The sequence below is a fragment of the Oncorhynchus keta genome, chromosome 28, assembly GCF_023373465.1.
Source record: "Oncorhynchus keta strain PuntledgeMale-10-30-2019 chromosome 28, Oket_V2, whole genome shotgun sequence".
NCBI lineage: Eukaryota > Metazoa > Chordata > Actinopteri > Salmoniformes > Salmonidae > Oncorhynchus > Oncorhynchus keta.
This window is the reverse complement of record NC_068448.1, coordinates 7,415,324-7,442,322: the sequence shown is the minus strand read 5'-3', so window position 1 is coordinate 7,442,322 and position 26,999 is coordinate 7,415,324. Positions and strand designations below refer to the sequence as shown.

The window sequence follows — 26,999 nt, the reverse complement described above, 5'->3', positions numbered from 1 at the left end:
CAACAACTTTTTCAAATAATTTAGAGATTCGATATAGACCGATTGTTTTTTATATGTTCTGGGTCAAGGTTTGGCTTTTTCAAGAGAGGCTTTATTACTGCCACTTTTAGGGAGTTTGGCACACATCCGGTGGATAGAGAGACATTTATTATGTTCAATATAGGAGGGCCAAGCACAGGATGCAGCTCTTTCAGTAGTTTAGTTGGAACAGGGTCCAGTATGCAGCTGGAAGGTTTAGAGGCCATGACTATTTTCATCAATGTGTCAAGAGATACAGTATCAAAAAACTTGAGTGTCTCCCTTGATCCTAGGTCCTGGCAGTGTTGTGCTGACTTAGGACAACTTAGCTTTGCAGAAATACCCAGATTTAAAGAGGAGTCCGTAATTTGCTTTCTAATGATCATGATCGTTTCGTCAAAGAAGGTCATGAATTTATTACTGCTGAAGTGAAAAGCCATCCTATCTTGGGGAATGCTGCTTTTTAGTTAGCTTTGCGACAGTATCGAAAATACATTTGGGATTGTTCTAATATTACACAATTAAGTTGGAAACCTAGGATGATTGAGCAGCAGTGAGGGATCTTCGATACTGCACGGTACTGTCTTTCCAAGCTAGTCGGACGACTTCCAGTTTGGTGTAGCTCCATTTCCGTTATTTTTCTGGAAGCTTGCTTCAGGGCTCGGGCATTTTCTGTATACCAGGGAGCTAGTTTCTTATGACAAATGTTCTTTTGTTTTTAGGGATGCGACTGCATCTAGGGTATTACGAGTTCTTCAGTTAGGTGGTTAACTGATTTTTGTACTCTGACGTCCTTGGGTAGGTGGAGGGAGTCTGGAAGGGCATCTAGAAATCTTTGAGTTGTCCCAGAATGTGTAGCACGACTTTTGATGATCCTTGGTTGGGGTCTGAGCAGATTATTTGTTGTGATTGCAAACGTAATAAAATGGTGGTCCGATAATCTAGGATTATGAGGAGAAACATTAAGATCCACATTTATTCCATGGGGCAAAACTAGGTCCAGAGTATGACTGTGTCAGTGAGTTGGTCCAGAGACATGTTAGACAAAACCCACTGAGTCGACGATGGCTCCGAAAGCCTTTTGAAGTGGGTCTGCGGACTTTCCCTTCTGAATATTAAAGTCAGCAAAAAATTTGAATATTATCTGCCATGACTGCCAGATCCGATAGGAATTCAGGGAACCCAGTGAGTATACGGCCCAGGTGGCCTGTAAACAGTAGCTATAGAAAGTGATTGAGTAGGCTGCATAGATTTCATGACTAGAAGCTCAAAAGACGAAAACGCAGTTGTTGTTTTTTGTAAATTGAAATTTGCTATCGTAAATGTTAGCAACACCTCCACCTTTGCGGGATGCACGGGGGATATGGTCACTAGTGTAACCAGGAGGAGAGGCCTCATTTAACACAGTAAATTCATCAGGCTTAAGCCATGTTTCAGTCAGGCCAATCACATCAAGATTATGATCAGTGATTAGTTTGTTGACTATAACTGCCTTGGAAGTAAGGGATCTAACATTAACTAGCCCTATTTTGAGATGTGAGGTACCACAATCTCTTTCAATAATGACAGGAATGGAGGAGGTCTTTTATTCCAGTGAGATTGCTAAAGTGGACACCCCCATGTTTAGTTTTGCCCAACCTAGATCGAGGCACAGACACTGTCTCAATGGGGATAGCTGAGCCAGAGACAATTACTCAATGTCGACACATCTTTCTAGCTGATTTACACGCTGATTTACAAGCCATGAGAAAGTTGTCCAGCTGCAGGGACCGTGCAGGGGATTTATACTACTATCTGTACTTACTGGTGGCACAGACGCTGTTTCATCCTATCCTACACTTAAATTACCCTTGCCTAACGATTGCGTCTGAAGCTGGGCTTGCAACACGGCTATCCTCGCCAGAAGGCAATTGTTCTCCTGTATATTATGAGTACAGCGACTGCACGTCCAGATAAAGCAACTGTACGGCTATACTGTACGGAGCTGTACGGGGCTATACTGTATGGGGCTATACGGGCTGTACGGGGCTATACGGGGCTATACGGGGCTATAGTAGGAGGAGTAGTAGGAAGGATCGGAGGACCAATGCACAGCATGGTAAGTACATATTTGCCTGAACACTAAAATACAAAATAACAAACGAAACAGTCCCGTGTGGAACAAACACTGCCACGGAAAATAAACACCCACAACTCAAAACTGAAACCAGGCTACCTAAGTATGGTTCTCAATCAGGGACAACCAGGCTACCTAAGTATGGTTCTCAATCAGGGACAACCAGGCTACCTGAGTATGGTTCTCAATCGGGGACAACCAGGCTACCTGAGTATGGTTCTCAATCAGGGACAACCAGGCTACCGAAGTATGGTTCTCAATCAGGGACAACCAGGCTACATGAGTATGGTTCTCAATCAGGGACAACCAGGCTACCTGAGTATGGTTCTCAATCAGGGACAACCAGGCTACCTGAGTATGGTTCTCAATCAGGGACAACCAGGCTACCTGAGTATGGTTCTCAATCAGGGACAACCAGGCTACCTAAGTATGGTTCTCAATCAGGGACAACCAGGCTACCTGAGTATGGTTCTCAATCAGGGACAACCAGGCTACCTATGTATGGTTCTCAATCAGGGACAACCAGGCTACCTCAGTATGGTTCTCAATCAGGGACAACGATTGACAGCTGCCTCTGATTGAGAACCATACCAGGCCAAACACAGAAATCCCAAATTATAGAAAAACGAACATAGACTGCCCACCCCAACTCATGCCCTGACCATACTAAAACAAAGACAAAACAGAGGAACTAAGGTCAGAACGTGACATATACATTTAGGTGAGTTTTTTTCTGCTTCCACAAGCACATCCAATGCTAGCATCAGTAAGGGAGAAACTCCCCAAATACAGGTGTGCCAAGCTTGTAGCGTCATACCCAAGAAAACTCAAGGCTGTAATCGCTGCCAAATGTGCTTCAACAAAGTACTGAGTAAAGCGTCAGAATACTTATGTAAATGTGATATTTCATTTTAAAATTTTATCTAAAAACCTGTTTTCCCTATGTGATTATGGGGTGTTGTGTGTAGATTGATGACCGGAAAAAAAATATATTTAATCCATTTTAGAATGTCTGTAATGTAACTAAATGTGTAAAAAGTCAAGGGGTCTATATGCAAATTAATGAGTCATATTACATTTTTGGAAAGCCTGAATTGTCATTAAAATATAGGGAACACCGGTGACATAAAGGCAACACAAGCAGTTATTTATTTGTTCAATGTAGTAAAAATATAAAAATACATTAAGCTGTCATTTATGTTAAGGGGTATTATTTGACTATGTTTTGATTTTGATTTTAATAATCTGCAAGCAAATTCATTTTAGATTTTTTTTAAAAACTTTTACAGCATTGGACAATTTTGTCACCATTAATAGACTTTAGAAGTGTAAATGCAGTGGGTAGTGCCGTGTCTCTGACTTATCATTAAATGTGAAGACTGTTATTTCATCAAATCAATTCTTTGTCATTATTATTACGTAATTAAATTAATCATGTAAATTGAATTAACTAGGAAGTCGGGGCACCACGGAAAATGTTGGTTTACAGAGTCATAATTTGCTGAACTCTTAGTCTTCTATTAATGAGTTCTTATTATTAACTTCCGTCAGTTTCATCTGAACGAACCCAGCCTCTACTATGAATCATCCATACACCAATTGCCTCAATTATTTATTTACTAACTAATTAAACAATTACAGAATATACAATACATAATAACATTATACAGTAAATACCGTCCCTAGTGGACTAAACAAAAGCAGCTTAGTTATAACACAATAGATTCAGAGAGAAGAGAAAGGGGTTTTGGAAGGAAGACTAAGGACCATGGGTCTCTATTGGACCTGAGAAGCTATTCTCACATAAATACATATGCCACTAACGATCGCTCATTCAGAAAAGTGATGCATTGCATTTACGTGAAGCTGGCTTTGATAGTTGAGCTGGTGATGTGAGGCTCTGGAGCGCCCAGTCAATGTCGCCGTTGTCCTTTGTAGATTCTTCTGGGTTGTCGTGTGAGAGGTTAAAAGGTTAACCTCACTCTGGAGATTCGTCCGCGTCGGTCAGTGTTCTTGTACTAGATTTGCGCATATGTTCAGCTGCAGTCTGATATACGCTAGTTTAGTATGCACTTCTTCTTTAGGTGATCAATAGTTCAGAGTTCATACCATTTCACGTGTGGAGCAAGCTCTCGTTTCCTGGCCTGTATAGTTGAAATTAGCCCTTTTCAACTTGGAGAACAAGTCCTCCCGTTTTTTGGAACTGAGGTGAGTTTTCGTCACAGGGCTTTTATAGAAATGTAGAAAAGAGGTTGGTTCATCATTTCCAACCAATGTCTATTCACTTGGGCGTGGCCGCTTTGTGTGCACCAGTTTACTTATGAAAACAATTCTCTCATTTAGAAGACTAAATATCACATTACATCATTTCACAAAGTTTCATTTTTACTCATTTATTTTATACAATAATTAGATGCAAGCCTCATAACTGAGGAACCTGAGGAACCACCAATGGTTCTGATTCGTCCAAAAGAGAATAAAGCAAGGGTACTGGTATTCAAATCCGAACCCGGAGGACCGGAGTACTGCTGGTTCTGTTCTACCTGATAATTAATTGCACCCACCTGGTGTCCCAGGTCTAAATCAGTCCCTGATTAGAGGGGTAGACTAAAAGCAGGAGTGGAACTGGCTTTGAGGTGACTCACACGGTGACTACACGGTGACTACCCGGTGATTACCCGGTGACTCATACGGTGACTCATACTGTGACTCACACGGTGACTCACACGGTGACTACCCAGTGACTCACACGGTGACTACCCCAGCAAAAGAAAGGGGAGCGCTCAGATGTCTGCAATGATCTTGGAAGTTCAAAGATAACCAAAAAAGTGCTGATTGTGCAAATGTGTTTATGTATAATCAATAAAACATTTAGAGAAATAATACAGTTTACATGTTGTCAACAGTCAAAACCAATCTGTGTTTTGACACATAGTTACTCACACATCGGCTTTGTTGCTAAACCACCAACCCGTCTATGAATGGACAAAAATAATATATGATTAAAATGAAAGGTTAAATAGTTGAGTTATTCTTCTCCCTCAGTTGGCTCTTGGTTGTTACTTGTGAAGAGTCAGTCTAACGACCGTTATAAGGACCATATCCATTGGACTCACTGGCAAGCTGCAGACAATGAGAGAGAGAGAAAAAAAAACTGACTGGTTGTTTATCTCTGTCTCACAGACAATGCATTTCGTTCAGCTTGAATTCGTCAGTGATAGGGGAAAAAAAGGCAGAAAAGTACCCAAACTCTTAGTAGATCAGCTATCATTTTAGGTTGCGTGATCCGAGTTGTGTGTGCGTGTGCATCTATGCTACTGTCACTCACGGCTATGGAGGACTTGATGGCCTGCAGCTGGAAGAAGACTCTTCCTCCTTCCTCTGGACACACCGTCCTCATCTCATCTTTGGACATCCCCAGTAGCAGGGCTCCGTTCAGCACGCTCAGGCTACGAACCGTTCTAATGACAACATAAAAGCTCTCATAAGCATAGAAGACACCACAACACCATCACAACAAGGTTGTTTAGCACAATGTTTTCCATCCTCCAATCTGTGGACTCTGTGGACTCTGTGGACTCTGTGGACTCTGTGGACTCTGTGGACTCTGTGGACTCTGTGGACTCTGTGGCGTTCCATGACATGTTGATGACCGGTCCCTGAGTCAGTTTTACAGTGCTAGTAAGCAGAGCCACCAAGGAGGAAAGATCAGAGTTTGTTGTCCATGTAAATTCTTACATTTTGGAGAAGGCCTTGTATTCCAGCCAGGCTTTCACCTCTGCAGGTCTGGACTGCATGTTGAGGGGTGGAGGGGAGCGCACCTCCTGGCCCTCATCCCAGGGTCTCCCTCCATCCAGAGGCTCTAGAACGTTCTTAGCAACGTGACCCTCCTCGCCACGTTCATTACGGATCCTCCACCACTGCCCCGACTTGTCTACGACCTAGAAACACACAATTTACAACTTTAAATCACTTCTGTAGATCAACATGTGTTTATTTTCACAGATATATTTTCCTAATGTTGCAAACCATTTATATCCATTTTGTTATTTTGATTCTGGTTTGGTTGACATTCACTGCTATTCTTTTTTTAATCCATATTCAGTCAGTGAGATGGAGGACATTTGTCAATGGCCTGTGTTCCTTATATGAGCCATGGGATTAATCCTAACAGTCAGACACTCACCTGACCTTCCGCTCGCTTCATAATGCTCAGCTCCTGGTGGTTCAACCCTAACCCACCTGGACAAGCTCTCCCTTCATAATGCTCAGCTCCTGGGGGTTCAACCCTAACCCACCTGGACAAGCTCTCCCTTCATAATGCTCAGCTCCTGGGGGTTCAACCCTAACCCACCTGGACAAGCTCTCCCTTCATAATGCTCAGCTCCTGGGGGTTCAACCCTAACCCACCTGGACAAGCTCTCCCTTCATAATGCTCAGCTCCTGGGGGTTCAACCCTAACCCACCTCTCCCTTCATAATGCTCAGCTCCTGGTGGTTCAACCCCAACCCACCTCTCCCTTCATAATGCTCAGCTCCTGGTGGTTCAACCCCAACCCACCCCTCCCTTCATAATGCTCAGCTCCTGGGGGTTCAACCCCAACCCAACTCTCCCTTCATAATGCTCAGCTCCTGGGGGTTCAACCCCAACCCACCTCTCCCTTCATAATGCTCAGCTCCTGGGGGTTCAACCCCAACCCACCTCTCCCTTCATAATGCTCAGCTCCTGGGGGTTCAACCCCAACCCACCTCTCCCTTCATAATGCTCAGCTCCTGGGGGTTCAACCCTAACCCACCTGGACAACCTCTACCTTCATAATGCTCAGCTCCTGGGGGTTCAACCCCAACCCACCTCTCCCTTCATAATGCTCAGCTCCTGGGGGTTCAACCCTAACCCCCCTCTCCCTTCATAATGCTCAGCTCCTGGGGGTTCAACCCCAACCCACCTCTCCCTTCATAATGCTCAGCTTCTGGGGGTTCAACTCCCAACCCACCTCTCCCTTCATAATGCTCAGCTCCTGGGCGTTCAACCCTAACCCACCTGGACAACCTCTCCCTTCATAATGCTCAGCTCCTGGGGGTTCCTGGCCATAAAGTCATAGATCACACGCATCCTCACTGGGGCCAGCTCACTGGGGCTACAGAGGAGACAGAGAAACATAATGTAACATCAATGTAATAGCAACATAGCAGCAATGTTTTAGGAACGTAATAGCGTTGTATGACAATGTAATAGCAACGCAAAAGGACAATGACGAAAAAAAAGTAATACAATGCTTTTACCCACTATTGAATTACTGAGGATATCATCATCAAAACAACGTAGCTGCTTTAAGTGATGCCTGTAGCTTACCGTAAAGATGGTGGAGAGTTCATCATGAGCTGTCAATGACAATAAATCATGAGAAACATAACGTAATAAAGAAACAGTTTGAATGAATGTTTTGATGGATTCTGACGCTTCTGTCCTCGTCAGTCTCACCTCCTCAGGCCGTTGCATGTATTGGCTGTTGCTCCTGCTCAACTGCCTGCCCTGAGAGAACAGAGGGGTCACCATTAGATAATGATATTTAACATGGCTTCTTATGGCTGAATCCTAATTTTAGATAAGTGTACATAACTTTGAATGTTGGAGATTGGTGCAAAAAAATGTGAGTTAAATGCAAATATTGTATCTCAAATGAGGATTGGGGACCTTCACTGCTTTAACAAATGATTGAAATCCATATGGCATTTTATTAGATGTTATTATTGTTACCTCATCAGGCATCTGTTGCATCATTTCCTTTCTCAGGGGGATGTGTTGGCTGTTGCTCCTGCTCAGTCCCTGATTGGCTGCCGGTGGGACAGGCTGTGGCAGCTGCCAACCATCATAGAACTCTGGATTGTAGGGCGGGATCATGTGACCGTCTGGCCATTTGGACCTGGTACAACAAACACAGGAAACTCCTCCTACTGAAAACAAATCATCTCGCTGTCTAGTCGCTGACTCCAGCAAACAAGGCATGTTTAAATCAACCATTCATTGTATTTGATAGAAAACAAATACTATTTTAACCCAGGTCTGACAGAAAGTGGATACTAATTGAACCCAGGACTGGTTATATACAGTTCCTAACAAGTAAACCAACCCAATATACACTACATGACCAAAGGTATGTGGACACCTGCTCGTCAAACATCTCATTCAAAAATCATGGGCATTAATATGTAGTTGGTCCCCCCTCTGCTGCTATAACAGCCTCCAAACTTCTGGGAAGGTTTTCCACTAGATGTTGGGACATTGCTGCATGGACTTGCTTCCATTCAGCCTCTAGAGCATTAGTGAGGTCGGGCATTGATGTTGGGCAATTCGTCCTCAACCGAACTTACAGGTGGCACAATACATTCGTGCAGGTAGCGTTCTCCTGGCATCCGCCAAATCCAGATTCGTCCGTCGGATTGACAGATGTGGAAGCGTGATTCATCACTCCAGGGAATGCATTTCCACCTCTCCATTGGCAGCAAGCTTTACACCACTCCAGTCAATGCTTGGCATTGCACTTGGTGATCTTAGGAATGTGTGCGGCTCCTCGACCATGGAAACCCATTTCATGAAGCTCCCAACGAACAGTTCTTGTGTTGACGTTTCTTCCAGAGGCAGTTTGGAACTCGGTAGTGAGTGTTGCAACCGAGGACAGACTATAGCACTCGGTGGTCCCGTTCTGTAAGATTGTTTGGCCTACCACTTTGCAACTGAGCCGCTCTTGCTCCTAGACATTTCCACTTCACTATAACAGCACTTGATTTAACTGACTTGTTGGAAAGGTGGTATCCAATGACAGTGCAACATTCAAAGTCACTGAGCTCTTCAGTAAAGCGATTATACTGCCAATGTTTGTCTATGGAGATTGCATGGCTGTGTGCTCGATTATATACACCTGTCAGCAACAGGTGTGGCTGAAGTAGCCAAATCCACTACATTTGGAGGGGTGTCTAAGGGCAGCCATACATGGATATGCTACGGCTGTCACCCAGGAGCCTTCACAGCTGGTCCAGTTAGTTAGTTAGTTAGGGGTACTAAGGAAAGAGATAGGGGTACCTAGTTAGTTAGTTAGTTAGGGGTACTAAGGAAAGAGATAGGGGTACCTAGTTAGTTAGTTAGTTAGTTAGTTAGTTAGTTAGTTAGTTAGTTAGTTAGTTAGTTAGTTAGTTAGTTGTACTACGGAAAGAGATAGGGGTACCTAGTTAGTTAGTTAGGGGTACTACGGAAAGAGATAGGGGTACCTAGTTAGTTAGTTAGGGGTACTACGGAAAGAGATAGGGTTACCTAGTTAGTGAGTTAGTTAGGGGTACTAAGGAAAGGTATAGGGGTACCTAGTTAGTTAGTTAGGGGTACTACGGAAAGAGATAGGGGTACCTAGTTAGTTAGTTAGGGGTACTAAGGAAAGAGATAGGGTTACCTAGTTAGTGAGTTAGTTAGGAGTACTAAGGAAAGAGATAGGGGTACCTCGTTAGTTTGTTTGTTAGAGGTCCTAAGGAAAGGGATGATACTTAGGGTTGGAATAGAGCTACCTAGGAAAGCAGAGGGGTCTCCAGAGCTAGTTGAAGGGATACCTGGGTATGTTCCAGCTGTCTACCAGCTAGCAGGGCGCTCCAGAACTGGTTGTGTTAGTTAGTTGTTAGGAGTAGTCAGGTAGGGGAATAGGGGCACTCAGGGAGTGGTTATGGGGTACTAAGGGTAGTTTACCTGGGGATGTTCCAGGAGTCTCCCAGGGCCCTCCATTTCTGGTCCTCCTCTGGGGTGACCACCTGGCTAAGCAAGATGAGTGCTGGCTCTGTTAGCAGGGGGGCCAGGACAGAGGGGGGCAGGTCAGGGGAGTAGTGGCACATCAACTGGAATAGAGACAATGACAGGAGGGAGGAATGAGTCATACAAATATCTAAACACTGTGGGACAGGTTTACCGGACAGTATCCTACATCCATTTTTGGATCTTAGGAATTAAATGAGATTTTCCCATTCATTCTTGAAGAATATTATTTATAAATGCCTCATGAGCTTAGTTCAACTGTTGTCCCCCATCAGAACCCAAAATACAAGCTTGTCTTACTCCAATGTTTGTAAATAATGTACATGTAAACAAACAAAGTATAGCCTCATAACATGGTTAAAACTATAATGTTGAAATCATGGATGGTCCTATATAGCCTCATAACATGGTTAAAACTATAATGTTGAAATCATGGATGGTCCTATATAGCCTCATAACATGGTTATAACTCTAATGTTGATATCATGGATGGTCAGTCCTGTATATCCTCATAACATGGTTAAAACTATAATGTTGATATCATGGATGGTCAGTCCTGTATAGCCTCATAACATGGCTAAACCTATAATGTTGATATCATGGATGGTCAGTCCTTGCATCCATAGCTCTATCTATTAATCTGATAGTGGTTGTATTTCTCCAGACCCACATCCCTCAGCTTTTAACCAAAACAGAGGAGGGGTATCAGCTTTGTTATGGTTTCAATTAAGGATTCTAGCCTACTCTACTCTTGAATTAAAAGGCAAAATGAGTCAGTACAGGAGTAGCCTAGGCAACGGGTCCCATATCCTTCTTAGTCATGGCTGCTTGGTGCTACAGACAAGATGCTCACCATGCCCAGAGTGGAGAAGAGAATGTGGACAAAGTCTGCAGCGCTAGGGTTCTGGATCTCTCCATTCAGCTTGCCCTGTAACAGAAAAGGACCAATGACGACGGTGCTTACTCAGCACAAGAACCAATGAGGCACACATTCCACTTTTAAAAGAGTTCAGCAATAATGGGCTGTGTTGCAATCGGTACTGTAAAGCAGAGTTTCCCCAAACACACCCCAGGAAACGAAACCCCTGAGTTGAACAGAGTAATTCAACGGCATACTTTATTTTCAGGTAATATGATAATACCATTATGTCTGATTAATGATATGAAATTATAGAAAACCTGAGGTTAATTAAATTAACACTTAGTTCAAGTGAACTTCTGACATCGTATGATTTTTGATAGGAGGTAAACATACCAGCAGGTTGAATCCATACTTGATTTTCTGAAGACAGACAACAAACTCCTCCCAATGTGGCAAGTTGGCAGCTACAGAAATAGACAAATTATTATTTTCCAGTATAGAAACCCAAGCAAATCTGTTATAAATCTTTCTGCAGAGTATCAGTCCTTTACCCTAGCATCAGTCCTTTACCCTAGCATCAGTCCTTTACCCTAGCATCAGTCCTTTACCCTAGCATCAGTCCTTTACCCTAGCATCAGTCCTTTACCCTAGCATCAGTCCTTTACCCTAGCATCAGTCCTTTACCCTAGCATCAGTCCTTTACCCTAGCATCAGTCCTTTACCCTAGCATCAGTCCTTTACCCTAGCATCAGTCCTTTACCCTAGCATCAGTCCTTTACCCTAGCATCAGTCCTTTACCCTAGCATCAGTCCTTTACCCTAGTATCAGTCCTTTACACTAGTATCAGTCCTTTACCCTAGCATCAGTCCTTTACCCTAGCATCAGTCCTTTACACTAGTATCAGTCCTTTACACTAGTATCAGTCCTTTACACTAGTATCAGTCAATTACACTAGTATCAGTCCTTTACCCTAGCATCAGTCCTTTACCCTAGCATCAGTCCTTTACCTAGCATCAGTCCTTTACCCTAGCATCAGTCCTTTACCCTAGCATCAGTCCTTTACACTAGCATCAGTCCTTTACACTAGCATCAGTCCTTTACCCTAGCATCAGTCCTTTACCTAGCATCAGTCCTTTACCCTAGTATCAGTCCTTTACACTAGTATCAGTCCTTTACACTAGTATCAGTCCTTTACACTAGTATCAGTCCTTTACCCTAGTATCAGTCCTTTACCTAGTATCAGTCCTTTACCATAGTATCAGTCCTTTACACTAGTATCAGTCCTTTACACTAGTATCAGTCCTTTACCCTAGTATCAGTCCTTTACCCTAGTATCAGTCCTTTACCCTAGCATCAGTCCTTTACCCTAGCATCAGTCCTTTACCCTAGCATCAGTCCTTTACCCTAGCATCAGTCCTTTACCCTAGCATCAGTCCTTTACCCTAGCATCAGTCCTTTACCCTAGCATCAGTCCTTTACCCTAGCATCAGTCCTTTACCCTAGCATCAGTCCTTTACACTAGCATCAGTCCTTTACCCTAGTATCAGTCCTTTACCCTAGTATCAGTCCTTTACCCTAGTATCAGTCCTTTACCCTAGTATCAGTCCTTTACACTAGTATCAGTCCTTTACACTAGTATCAGTCCTTTACCCTAGTATCAGTCCTTTACACTAGTATCAGTCCTTTACACTAGTATCAGTCCTTTACCCTAGTATCAGTCCTTTACCCTAGTATCAGTCCTTTACCCTAGTATCAGTCCTTTACCCTAGTATCAGTCCTTTACCATAGTATCAGTCCTTTACCATAGTATCAGTCCTTTACCATAGTATCAGTCCTTTACCATAGTATCAGTCCTTTACCATAGTATCAGTCCTTTACCATAGTATCAGTCCTTTACCCTAGTATCAGTCCTTTACACTAGTATCAGTCCTTTACACTAGTATCAGTCCTTTACACTAGTATCAGTCCTTTACCCTAGTATCAGTCCTTTACCCTAGTATCAGTCCTTTACACTAGTATCAGTCCTTTACACTAGTATCAGTCCTTTACACTAGTATCAGTCCTTTACACTAGTATCAGTCCTTTACCCTAGTATCAGTCCTTTACCCTAGTATCAGTCCTTTACCCTAGCATCAGTCCTTTACCCTAGCATCAGTCCTTTACCCTAGCATCAGTCCTTTACCCTAGCATCAGTCCTTTACCCTAGCATCAGTCCTTTACCCTAGCATCAGTCCTTTACCCTAGCATCAGTCCTTTACCCTAGCATCAGTCCTTTACCCTAGCATCAGTCCTTTACCCTAGCATCAGTCCTTTACCCTAGCATCAGTCCTTTACCCTAGCATCAGTCCTTTACCCTAGCATCAGACCTTTACCCTAGCATCAGTCCTTTACACTAGCATCAGTCCTTTACACTAGTATCAGTCCTTTACCCTAGTATCAGTCATTTACCCTAGCATCAGTCCTTTACCCTAGCATCAGTCCTTTACCCTAGCATCAGTCCTTTACCCTAGCATCAGTCCTTTACCCTAGCATCAGTCCTTTACCCTAGCATCAGTCCTTTACCCTAGCATCAGTCCTTTACACTAGCATCAGTCCTTTACACTAGCATCAGTCCTTTACCCTAGCATCAGTCCTTTACCCTAGTATCAGTCCTTTACCCTAGTATCAGTCCTTTACCCTAGTATCAGTCCTTTACCCTAGTATCAGTCCTTTACCCTAGTATCAGTCCTTTACACTAGTATCAGTCCTTTACACTAGTATCAGTCCTTTACACTAGTATCAGTCCTTTACCCTAGTATCAGTCCTTTACCTAGTATCAGTCCTTTACCTAGTATCAGTCCTTTCCTAGTATCAGTCCTTTACCCTAGTATCAGTCCTTTACCATAGTATCAGTCCTTTACCTAGTATCAGTCCTTTACCATAGTATCAGTCCTTTACCATAGTATCAGTCCTTTACCATAGTATCAGTCCTTTACCATAGTATCAGTCCTTTACCATAGTATCAGTCCTTTACCATAGTATCAGTCCTTTACCATAGTATCAGTCCTTTACCCTAGTATCAGTCCTTTACCCTAGTATCAGTCCTTTACACTAGCATCAGTCCTTTACCCTAGCATCAGTCCTTTACCCTAGTATCAGTCCTTTACCCTAGTATCAGTCCTTTACCCTAGTATCAGTCCTTTACCCTAGTATCAGTCCTTTACCCTAGTATCAGTCCTTTACCCTAGTATCAGTCCTTTACCCTAGTATCAGTCCTTTACCCTAGTATCAGTCCTTTACCCTAGTATCAGTCCTTTACACTAGTATCAGTCCTTTACACTAGTATCAGTCCTTTACACTAGTATCAGTCCTTTACACTAGTATCAGTCCTTTACCCTAGTATCAGTCCTTTACCCTAGTATCAGTCCTTTACCCTAGTATCAGTCCTTTACCCTAGTATCAGTCCTTTACCCTAGTATCAGTCCTTTACCCTAGTATCAGTCCTTTACCCTAGTATCAGTCCTTTACCCTAGTATCAGTCCTTTACACTAGTATCAGTCCTTTACACTAGTATCAGTCCTTTACCCTAGTATCAGTCCTTTACCCTAGTATCAGTCCTTTACCCTAGCATCAGTCCTTTACCCTAGCATCAGTCCTTTACACTAGCATCAGTCCTTTACACTAGCATCAGTCCTTTACCCTAGTATCAGTCCTTTACCCTAGTATCAGTCCTTTACACTAGTATCAGTCCTTTACCCTAGTATCAGTCCTTTACCCTAGTATCAGTCCTTTACCCTAGTATCAGTCCTTTACCCTAGTATCAGTCCTTTACCCTAGTATCAGTCCTTTACCCTAGTATCAGTCCTTTACCCTAGTATCAGTCCTTTACCCTAGTATCAGTCCTTTACCCTAGTATCAGTCCTTTACCCTAGCATCAGTCCTTTACCCTAGCATCAGTCCTTTACCCTAGTATCAGTCCTTTACCCTAGTATCAGTCCTTTACACTAGTATCAGTCCTTTACCCTAGTATCAGTCCTTTACCCTAGTATCAGTCCTTTACCCTAGCATCAGTCCTTTACCCTAGCATCAGTCCTTTACCCTAGCATCAGTCCTTTACACTAGTATCAGTCCTTTACACTAGTATCAGTCCTTTACCCTAGTATCAGTCCTTTACACTAGTATCAGTCCTTTACCCTAGTATCAGTCCTTTACACTAGTATCAGTCCTTTACACTAGTATCAGTCCTTTACCCTAGTATCAGTCCTTTACCCTAGCATCGGTCCTTTACCCTAGCGTCGGTCATTTACCCTAGTATCGGTCCTTTACCCTAGCATCAGTCCTTTACCCTAGCATCAGTCATTTACCCTAGTATCAGTCCTTTACCCTAGCATCAGTCCTTTACCCTAGCATCAGTCCTTTACACTAGTATCAGTCCTTTACCCTAGTATCAGTCCTTTACACTAGTATCAGTCCTTTACACTAGTATCAGTCCTTTACACTAGTATCAGTCCTTTACACTAGTATCAGTCCTTTACACTAGTATCAGTCCTTTACACTAGTATCAGTCATTTACACTAGTATCAGTCCTTTACACTAGTATCAGTCCTTTACACTAGTATCAGTCCTTTACACTAGTATCAGTCCTTTACCCTAGTATCAGTCCTTTACACTAGTATCAGTCCTTTACACTAGTATCAGTCCTTTACACTAGTATCAGTCCTTTACACTAGTATCAGTCCTTTACACTAGTATCAGTCCTTTACACTAGTATCAGTCCTTTACACTAGTATCAGTCCTTTACACTAGTATCAGTCCTTTACACTAGTATCAGTCCTTTACACTAGTATCAGTCCTTTACCCTAGTATCAGTCCTTTACACTAGTATCAGTCCTTTACACTAGTATCAGTCCTTTACCCTAGTATCAGTCCTTTACACTAGTATCAGTCCTTTACACTAGTATCAGTCCTTTACCCTAGTGTTTCCTGGCCTCAACATTAAGTCAGTTGTGGTGTTCACCTATAGCCTGATGCATTTTTTACATTTTTATTTCACCTTTATTTAACCAGGTAGGCTAGTTGAGAACAAGTTCTCATTTACAACTGCAACCTGGCCAAGATAAAGCTTTGCAGTGTGAACAGACAACAACACAGAGTTACAAATGGAGTAAACAATTAACAATTCAATAACACAGTAGAAAAAAGAGTCTATATACATTGTGTGCAAAAGGCATGAGGAGGTAGGCGAATAATTACAATTTAGCAGATTAACACTGGAGTGATAAATTATCAGATGGTGATGTGCAGGTAGAGATACTGGTGTGCAAAAGAGCAGAAAAGTAAATAAATAAAAACAGTATGGGGATGAGGTAGGTAAATTGGGAGGGCTATTTACCGATAGACTTTCATGAGTCCTTTACCCTAGTATCAGTCCTTTACCCTAGCATCAGTCCTTTACCCTAGCATCAGTCCTTTACCCTAGCATCAGTCCTTTACACTAGCATCAGTCCTTTACCCTAGCATCAGTCCTTTACCCTAGCATCAGTCCTTTACCCTAGCATCAGTCCTTTACCCTAGCATCAGTCCTTTACACTAGCATCAGTCCTTTACCCTAGCATCAGTCCTTTACCCTAGCATCAGTCCTTTACCCTAGCATCAGTCCTTTACCCTAGCATCAGTCCTTTACCCTAGTATCAGTCCTTTACCCTAGTATCAGTCCTTTACACTAGTATCAGTCCTTTACCCTAGTGTTTCCTGGCCCCATGTTAATTTCCCGTCACTCATTGTCATGTTTGGCTTGACATTAACTGTAATGAAGTTGGCAAGAGCACAAACAGATCTGGGACCAGGCTAACTGGCAAGAGCACAAACAGATCTGTGACCAGGCTAACTGGCAACAAACAGGTCTGGGACCAGGCTAACTGGCAACAAACAGGTCTGGGACCAGGCTAACTGGCTACAAACAGGTCTGGGACCAGGCTAACTGGCTACAAACAGATCTGGGACCAGGCTAACTGACAACAAACAGATCTGGGACCAGGCTAACTGTCAACAAACAGGTCTGGGACCAGGCTAACTGGCTACAAACAGATCGGGGACCAGGCTAACTGGCAACAAACAGGTCTGGGACCAGGCTAACTGACAACAAACAGGTCTGGGACCAGGCTAACTGGCAACAAACAGATCTGGGACCAGGCTAACTGGCAACAAACAGGTCTGGGACCAGGCTAACTGGCAACAAACAGGTCTGGGACCAGGCTAACTGGCAACAAACAGGTCTGGGACCAGGCTAACTGGCAACAAACAGGTCTGGGACCAGGCTAACTGGCAACAAACAGATCGGGATCAGGCTAACCGTTTACAAACAGGTCTGGGACCAGGCTAACTGGCAACAAACAGATCGGGACCAGGCTAACTGTCAACAAACAGGTCTGGGACCAGGCTAACTGGCAACAAACAGATCGGGACCAGGCTAACTGGCAACAAACAGGTCTGGGACCAGGCTAACTGGCAACAAACAGGTCTGGGACCAGGCTAACTGGCAACAAACAGGTCTGGGACCAGGCTAACTGGCAACAAACAGGTCTGGGACCAGGCTAACTGTCAACAAACAGGTCTGGGACCAGGCTAACTGTCAACAAACAGGTCTGGGACCAGGCTAACTGTCAACAAACAGGTCTGGGACCAGGCTAACTGTCAACAAACAGGTCTGGGACCAGGCTAACTGGCAACAAACAGATCGGGACCAGGCTAACTGTCAACAAACAGGTCTGGGACCAGGCTAACTGGCAACAAACAGGTCTGGGACCAGGCTAACTGGCTACAAACAGATCTGGGATCAGTGTTTCCTACGCTGATTGGAGATAAATTTGACTTAATTCACCGTTTGGCTTTGAGCTTTTCTTCTTTTTCTTCTTGTTGTTCTTCTCTTCATTAGGAGCGGCTACTTTCCCCATGAAGAGCTCCACGTCGTTCAGCACATGGTTTAAAATTTCCTACACAGACAAATAATGTACGAACATCGAATGACTGAGAAACACTTGTAAATGTACTCTAAAATGTGTAGCCGGGAGACCAAACAGAATAGCACTTCAAGTCTGGTATAACAGCTTAGGGAACAGATGGCCTGGTTTAACCAGACAGAACAATGCACTTAAAGTATGGTTTAACAGGCTAGGGTCTGAGGGTGAGGCTGGGTCTGAGGGTTAGGCTGGGTCTGGGGGTGAGGCTGGGTCTGGGGGTGAGGCTGGGTCTGGGGGTGAGGCTGGGTCTGGGGGTGAGGCTGGGTCTGGGGGTGAGGCTGGGTCTGGGGGTGAGGCTGGGTCTGGGGGTGAGGCTGGGTCTGGGGGTGAGGCTGGGTCTGAGGGTGATGCTGGGTCTGAGGGTGATGCTGGGTCTGAGGGTGAGGGAGGCTGGGGGGTGGGTTGTGTGAGTTGTGTTGGGTAACAGACACAGTACTGACTACACGGTGAGGGGTTAGGGTGTTGGGTTGTGTAACAGACACGGTACTGACCACATTCCTCTCTGTGTCAGTGTATTGAGGCTGGGGTTGGCGAGGCTCTTGGTCTCTAGCTCCGTACTGCTGTGACCCTCCGTATACCTCCGGACTGTGCAGGGGCTCCTGTAGTGGGTTGTAGACTGGAGGGGGAGGGAAGCTCTCTGGAAACACACACGGATAAAGACAGATCTCAACTTCTGGCATTAAACTCCATTGTTGTAGTGAAGCATAAAAGGAAAATCCTTGCCACCTTCTCCAAACTCATTGGAGGAGAAGGTCTGAAGGGAGAGACCTTGGCACCTCTCCTTTAATGCAAAGGGAGTCAAAGAATGGAGGAATCCAGGACAGGAGGAATCCAGGACAGGAGGAATCCAGGACAGGAGGAATCAAGGACAGGAGGAATCAAGGACAGGAGGAATCAAGGACAGGAGGAATCAAGGACAGGAGGAATCAAGGACAGGAGGAATCAAGGACAGGAGGAATCAAGGACAGGAGGAATCAAGGACAGGAGGAATCAAGGACAGGAGGAATCAAGGACAGGAGGAATCAAGGAAAGGAGGAATCAAGGACAGGAGGAATCAAGGACAGGAGGAATCAAAGATTTGACGCCTTGTCAGACAAAGCTAAAGACTGACCATAGTCCCTACCATTTCTGTTGTTGTACACCGGGGCGGTGCGGTCAGGGGGATGAGGGGCCCTCTCCTGCAGCATCATGGGAGGAGCAGGACCAATGGGCCAGAAGCCATTCCCATTCGCCTGTTGACCGATGATGTTCTCCAGATTACTCCTGAGAAAGAGAGAGGTTTAGGGCGTGTGTGTGTGTGTGTGTGTGTGTGTGTGTGTGTGTGTGTGTGTGTGTGTGTGTGTGTGTGTGTGTGTGTGTGTGTGTGTGTGTGTGTGTGTGTGTGTGTGTGTGTGTGTGTGTGTGTGTGTTTGCGCGCGCGTGTTCTGATGTCGTACTTGTGTCTGCTTGGTTCTCTGCGAGGTTCAGGAGGAGGAGCATTAGCGTTGTGTTGGACAGCCTTGTCCAGGTCTTCTCTGATATGCTCTGCCTAAAGGAACAGACAGAACAATCTCCTATTTACACAGGTTAGTCTCATTAAGACACTGCTAGGTGACAACAGGTGGAGAATTAGCACTGTGTTGGACAGCCCTGTCCAGGTCTCTGATTTGTTCTGCCTAGAGGGACAGATAGCACCACTCGGTCTCAGGATAACTTATACACTACACCACTACATCCAGGGGATGAAATAGAGGTTGAGGAGGAACTCATGGAGCACAGGTCCCAATGTGAAATCATTTTGACATGACTAAATACATAAATGGTACTATGAGCTGAATTCTTGCTATTTTCACAGTGGTGAATTCTGAGTGATTTTTTAAATGTATTTTTTTACTAATTCCATCCCTGATTATCCAAGATCCAACCAAAAGGTTAAGAAATATTATATCCACTCGTTCACTGATGTTTCCCCAAAGTTAGATAGTGGGTATCTGTTTATTAACTTGTTGGTTGTAGCTGAGGTTATGGTGAAATCTGTATCTTGTCGGTTTTAGCTGAGATTATGGTGAAATCTGTATCTTGTCGGTTTTAGCTGAGATTATGGTGAAATCTGTTTCTTGTCGGTTTTAGCTGAGATTATGGTGAAATCTGTATCTTGTCGGTTTTAGCTGAGATTATGGTGAAATCTGTATCTTGTCGGTTTTAGCTGAGATTATGGTGAAATCTGTATCTTGTCGGTTTTAGCTGAGATTATGGTGAAATCTGTATCTTGTCGGTTTTAGCTGAGATTATGGTGAAATCTGTATCTTGTCGGTTTTAGCTGAGGTTATAGTGAAATCTGTAACTTGTCCATGTGCAGTGACATTAGGCTGGAGGAATCTGTCTCACTCACCCCAACCTCCTCACACTGGAACATAAAGACTTGAGGGATGCATCTGTTGCGTTCCTGGACCATAACAGTGAGCAGGGAGTTGTAGGCACAAGTGTCCAACACAGCCTTGGTCTGAACTACACTTCCCAGAGGCACATACTCCAGCTCTGCCTGTAGAGAAAACAGAGGGGTAGGGAGAAAGTGAGTAGGTAGTTGTAGGCACAGGTGTCCAACACAGCCTTGGTCTGAACTACACTTCCCAGAGGCACTGACTCTGCCTGTAGAGAGAACTTATGCCGCATTTACGTGCTAGTCGGAACTCTGAAACTTGCCAGCTGGTTGAAAGCAGCACGTGTAAAACTACAACCAGTCCGTTAGCAGGTCGGAAACGTCAGAGTTTCCTTGCGTGTGAACGTGGCAAAAGTCACACAGCATGACTTCATGAGATTGCCTGGACACCGATGAGGTCATGAGGCCTGATGAGGCCTGGACACCGATGAGGTCAAGCTAATACAAGTTATACAATACCCAATATCACTGTATTTCTAATGGACATCATTATGGTGTTCCAAACCCATCCCCCTCTATAGTACATATATGAATAAAGGGAACTGAACTTTGACCTCCACAGGATGAGTGTTGTTTGTCACCAGCATTCGACACAGACAGGAACAATACAGACACAGGCGTACGATAGACTGACATGTCTGTTAACTGACAGTGCATCTATTACAGAGACAGTACCTTGGTCTCCATATACAGACAACAATAGATACGTTGTACGTTGTCTAGAGACATGTGACAGGTTGGCTACCTTGGTCTCCATACAGACAACAATAGATACGTTGTACGTTGTCTAGAGACAGGTGACAGGTTGGCTACCTTGGTCTCGATGTCGTTGAGCTGAAGGTATCCTCCCTGGACCTCCAGGATCACCTCCTGCCCCCAGACACGGCCCTTAGCCTCCAGCCTCTGCAGCCTGGTCACACAGTCATTCAAGTTGCGCACCTCCTGGCCGTCCAACTCGCACGTAAACAGGTGCTAGGATAGAATGTGAGACAGGTAGTGTTAAGCGGAGTTATAGGGAGACATGACTCTTATTCTACATGACAGATAATCATACAAGAGCCACCACAATACATTTCAATCTGAATGTTCAGAATTTAACCTTACCTCCACCCTGTACTGAAAGTTGTCAGGTTGGTTGTTCATCGTTTCAGAATACTCCTTCCTTTGCACTGAAAGATTGAATTTAACCATTAGGCCTAGCGTTTACTGAAAGATTGAATTAAACCAATTGACTTAGCGCATACTGAAATATTGAATTGAACCAATAGGCTTAGTGGTAAACATGATTGGAGGTGTGAACTATGAACTCACTGTATATGGACTTGGCACTGGGTCTGGTCATACTGGACCTCTGAGAGGGAGGATCCTCCTGAGGGAACCCTCTGCAACACACACTCATTACTAACTCTGCAGTGTACTCATAGGCCAATACAACATTACTTGTTTGCCATCTGACACTAGATCAACAAGCATCTGTAGAGCGCAGTACGTTAGCAATGTTTAGATCAACTAACACTGAAAGGAAGTGTTAGGATTGCCAATCAAATATAAATGTATCGTTTATATAGCAAAAGGGAGTGTGTAGTTTATATACAGTCTGTTTCCTGAGGACGCCCATGATATATAAGGAGGCTGATCGTATCACTACTGTCTTTCCTTGAACGGATCTAGCAACCCACTTAATAATCAAGACGGTGAGAATACAGGTGTAATACTGTACCTTGGTTGAGAGGGAAACGGCACGCTATTATTCCTGAACATTTTTTATTTCTTTTTTTGAATCGTGACGTCACCAATCTGCAAAGGGCAAAGGTCATGGTAGTGTATCAGCAGGTGAAACAGGTGTGTGACCGTGGCCTGCTTTGATCACAGGTCAGGAAAGAGAGGAAAGAGATGTACAGGGAACCAGCCATAGAAAACAGAAGTACCACGAGTCACAGAACGATGATCATTCAGCTCTAGTTCTATAGAAGCTCACACACACACACACACACACACCTTTATTTCTGACTGAGTGATCAGTCTTACAAGCCAACAGTTATTAGGAATCCAGAAATGTGCCAATTCGGCTGACTTAGTCAAAAAGGAAACCAAGAAGTTACACATACACTTTGCATTAGTTAGACACTAGTTAATCACTACCAAGGATAAAGAATATAAAACCATGCTATCACCTCTGTTCACACACCAGTACATATCCCATACAACAGGAGAATGGTTAAGGGTTTTTTAAGGTGAAATAGCTCAGACAAACATGTTGACAAGAAAGCAAATCATGAATGAAGTAATTCTTGAAATGTGAAGTGATTGTCATTGATAGTTGGCCTAGAAATCAAAGTAATATTTCAGGTCTAATCATTCCCGTCGCAGAACATTTGGACAGCAATACAAATAGACTGATAAAAGGCTTGTAAAAAAAAAGGCAAGACCTCAAAACACACCTCAATGTTCTATTCAGTCAGCAGCTGACACACCTCAATGTTCTATTCAGTCAGCAGCTGACACACCTCAATGTTCTATTCAGTCAGCAGCTGACACACCTCAATGTTCTATTCAGTCAGCAGCTGACACACCTCAATGTTCTATTCAGTCAGCAGCTGACACACCTCAATGTTCTATTCAGTCAGCAGTTATATTCAGTCAGTAGCTGACACAACTCAATGTTCTATTCAGTCAGCAGTTCTATTCAGTCAGCAGCTGACACACCTCAATGTTCTATTCAGTCAGCAGTTATATTCAGTCAGTAGCTGACACACCTCAATGTTCTATTCAGTCAGCAGCTGACACACCTCAATGTTCTATTCAGTCAGCAGCTGACACACCTCAATGTTCTATTCAGTCAGCAGCTGACACACCTCAATGTTCTATTCAGTCAGCAGCTGACATACCTCAATGTTCTATTCAGTCAGCAGTTCTATTCAGTCAGCAGCTGACATACCTCAATGTTCTATTCAGTCAGCAGCTGACATACCTCCATGTTCTATTCAGTCAGCAGCTGACACACCTCAATGTTCTATTCAGTCAGCAGCTGACACACCTCAATGTTCTATTCAGTCAGCAGCTGACACACCTCAATGTTCTATTCAGTCAGCAGCTGACACACCTCAATGTTCTATTCAGTCAGCAGCTGACACACCTCAATGTTCTATTCAGTCAGCAGCTGACACACCTCAATGTTCTATTCAGTCAGCAGTTCTATTCAGTCAGCAGTTCTATTCAGTCAGCAGCTGACACACCTCAATGTTCTATTCAGTCAGCAGCTGACACACCTCAATGTTCTATTCAGTCAGCAGCTGACAACTCAATGTTCTATTCAGTCAGCAGTTCTATTCAGTCAGCAGTTCTATTCAGTCAGCAGCTGACACACCTCAATGTTCTATTCAGTCAGCAGTTATATTCAGTCAGCAGCTGACACACCTCAATGTTCTATTCAGTCAGCAGTTATATTCAGTCAGTAGCTGACACAACTCAATGTTCTATTCAGTCAGCAGTTCTATTCAGTCAGCAGCTGACACACCTCAATGTTCTATTCAGTCAGCAGTTCTATTCAGTCAGCAGACAGTCTTCCTCCTTTAAAAAGGGTTGTATGTATGTGAAACTGACCAAAGAAAAAGGTAGGCTTAGTCCCAGCTCACCTTGCCAGGTACCACCACCAGTAGCTGACACCACAGTAAGATATCAACCAGTTCATAACACATTTACTACCTTCCAGGTGATAATAAAAACCATTTCCCTACTGGCAAAAAAAAGATGTGGTCACAAAATCAATATTTACTAATACAGATATCAGTAATAACTATAAAAATGTTGATTCTGTAACAGAGCTAAACAAATTCAGACTGCAGTATACACCACAGTCAGAAAGTATTCAGACCCCGTAGACTTTTCCACATTTTGTTACATTACAGGACTCATTCTAAAATGTATTAAAAACAGTTTTTTTTTCCCTTCCTTCATCAATTTTGGGGTGGCAGGTGGCCTAGTGGTTAGAGCGTAGGGGCAGCAGGGAGCCTAGTGGTTAGAGCGTAGGGGCAGCAGGTAGCCTAATAATAATAATAATAATATATGCTAGTGGTTAGAGTATAGGGGCAGCAGGTAGCCTAGTGGTTAGAGTGTTGGACTAGTAACCGAAAGGTTGCTAGATCAAATCCCTGAGCTGACAAGGTAAAAATCTGCCGTTCTGCCCCTGAACAAGGCAGTTAACCCACTGTTCCTAGGCCTTCATTGTAAATAAGAATTTATTCTTAACCGACTTGCCTTTTTAAAAAGGATAAATAAATAAAAACCTATCTACACACAATACTAAATAATGACAGAGCAGTTTTAGAAACGTAAGCTAATTTATTACAAATAAACAGAAATGTTACATTTACATAAGTATTCAGACCCTTTGCTCCGTACTTTGGTGAAACACATTTGGCAGCGATTACAGCCTCGAGTGTATGACGATACAAGCTTGGCCCACCTGTATTTGTGGATTTGCTCCCATTCTTCTTCGCATCTCAAGCTCTGTCAGGTTGGATGGGGAGCGTCGCTGCACAGCTATTTTCAGGTCTGGAGCAGGTTTTCATCAAGGATCTCTCTGTACTTTGCTCCGTTGATCTTTCCCTTGATCCTGACTAGGCGTTCAGTCCCTGCTACTGAAAAACATCCCCACAGCATGATGCTGCCACCACCATGCTTCACCGTAGGGATGGTGCCAGGTTTCCTCCAGGCGTGACGCTTGGCATTCAGGCCAAAGAGTTCAATCTTGGTTTCATCAGACCAAATAATCTTGTTTCTCATGATCTGAGAGTCTTTTAGGTGACTTTTGCCAAACTCCAAGCGGGCTGTCATGTGCCTTTTACTGAGGGGTGGCTTCCGTCTGGCCACTCTACCATCAAGGCCTGATTGGTGGAGTGCTACAGAGATGGTTGTCCTAGGCTTCCCAAGTGGCGCAGTGGTCTAAGGCACAACATTGCAGTGCTAGCTGTGCCACTAGAGATTCTGGGTTTGAGTCCAGGCTCTGTCGCAGTCGGCCCCGACCGGGAGACCCATGGGGTAGTGCACAATTGGCCCAGCGTCGTCCGGGTTAGGGGAGGGATGTCATGTCCCATCGGGCACTAGCGACTCCTGTGGCGGGCGCAGTGCACGCTGACACGGTTGCACGGTGTTCACTCTGATACATTGGTGAGGCTAGCTTCCGGGTTAACTGGGCATTGTGTCAAGAAGCAGTGCAGCTTGGTTGGGTTGTGTTTCGGAGTACTCATGGCTCTCAACCTTTGCCTCTCCCAAGTCCGTATGGGAGTTGCAGTGATGAGACAAGACTGTAACTACCAATTGGAAACCACGAAATTGGGGAGAAAAAGGGGTAAAAAAATATATATATGGAAGTACATTTTAAAAAGATGGGAGAACCTTCCAGAAGGACAACCATCTCCACAGAGGAACTCTAGTGCTATCAGTGACGATTGGGTTCTTGGTCACCTCCCTGAACAAGGCCCTTCTCTACCGATTCTTCCAGTTAGGAACGATGAAGGCCACTGTGTTCTTGGGGACCTGCAGACATTTTTTTGTATCCTTCCCCAGATCTGTGCCTTGACACAATCCTGTCTCAGAGCTCTACGGACAATTCCTTCAACCTCATGGCTTGGTTTTCACTCTGACTGTCAACTGCACTGTCAACTGTGTGACCATATATAGACAGGTTTGTGCCTTTCCAAATCATGTCCAATCGATAGAATTTACCACAGGTGGACTCCAATCAAGTTGTAGAAAACATCTCAAGGTCGATCAATGGAAACAGGATGCACCTGAGCTCAATTTCAAATCTTATAGCAAATTGTCTTAACACTTCAGTAAATAAGGTATTTCTGATTTTTATTTGTAATACATTTGCAAACATTTCTAAAAACCTGTTATCCCCTTTGTCATTATGGAGTATTGTGTGTAGATTGATGAGAAAAAAATTGAATCTATTTTAGAAAAATCACTGCCAAAGGTGCATCAAAGTACTGAGTAAAGACTGAATACTTATGTACATTTGATATATCTGTTTTTTATTTTTATTAATTTGCAAAAATGTCTTAACTTGTTTTTGCTTTGGCATTTGGGTAGATTGACGAGAGAGAAAAAACTATTTATAAGGTTTTAACGTAACAAAATGTGGAATAAGTGAAGGGGTCTGAATACTTTCCGAATGCACTGTACATTAACTTTATTCCAAAGCTTATTGTTTTGTCTTGGTCTCTCTCGCATTACCACATTACTGTATCTTTATACCTCAGACATCTCCGTACATATATACAGAGTCTTGGTCTCTCTCGCATTACATTACTGTATCTTTATACCTCAGACATCTCCGTACATATATACAGAGTCTTGGTCTCTCTCGCATTACATTACTGTATCTTTATACCTCAGACATCTCCGTACATATATACAGAGTCTTGGTCTCTCTCGCATTACCACATTACTGTATCTTTATACCTCAGACATCTCTGTACATATATACAGTCTCTTAAGCATTTCTTTAGATAAAGTCCAATATTATTACCTGTGAATGTAGCCTGTGTCCTCTTGAGTTCACTGTTCCATGAGCAAGCCTCTTATAATCCAATAGTGGCATACATATTCCAAGACAAGCATCTGACACAATTGGCAAGGTACAACAAAAAAAAAAAGACAAATATTATCCTTGACTTCCTGCTTGGAAACGCCAAGGTCAAAGTCCACCTGCAAGGGTGTATTCAGTGAGGTGAACATTTCACGTTGAACGGCAACATAACCAGAGCTTGTGTCTGTCCTTGTATTACG

At 43.6% G+C, this 26,999-nt stretch overlaps 1 protein-coding gene and 1 long non-coding RNA gene across 6 annotated transcripts; one reads left to right on the top strand and one right to left on the bottom strand.

Moving 5' to 3' along the window:
* Positions 1-3,733: 3,733 nt before the first annotated feature.
* On the bottom strand, positions 3,734-26,999 carry eps8l3b (EPS8-like 3b). The gene is made up of 20 exons (XM_052484639.1): positions 26,740-26,999; positions 21,925-22,001; positions 21,516-21,586; positions 21,309-21,373; positions 21,018-21,176; positions 20,157-20,306; positions 19,222-19,313; positions 18,909-19,048; positions 18,277-18,422; positions 17,647-17,758; positions 11,181-11,251; positions 10,779-10,853; positions 9,863-10,008; positions 7,892-8,057; positions 7,616-7,666; positions 7,487-7,515; positions 7,175-7,271; positions 5,873-6,075; positions 5,463-5,595; positions 3,734-5,257 (listed from the first exon to the last, which is right to left on the bottom strand). The coding sequence occupies exons 2-20, from the start codon at positions 21,963-21,965 to the stop codon at positions 5,213-5,215; spliced, it is 1,992 nt and encodes a 663-aa protein (XP_052340599.1). The 5' UTR covers positions 21,966-22,001; positions 26,740-26,999; the 3' UTR covers positions 3,734-5,212.
* Positions 16,633-17,595, top strand: LOC127913149 (uncharacterized). Of its 5 annotated transcripts, none has more exons than XR_008084903.1 (4): positions 16,633-16,698; positions 16,885-17,070; positions 17,254-17,346; positions 17,532-17,595. It is a non-coding gene; the product is annotated as an uncharacterized LOC127913149 (long non-coding RNA). The 5 variants fall into 5 exon arrangements; XR_008084899.1 differs by having other exon boundaries at positions 16,636-16,729; XR_008084900.1 differs by having other exon boundaries at positions 16,636-16,822; positions 16,916-17,070.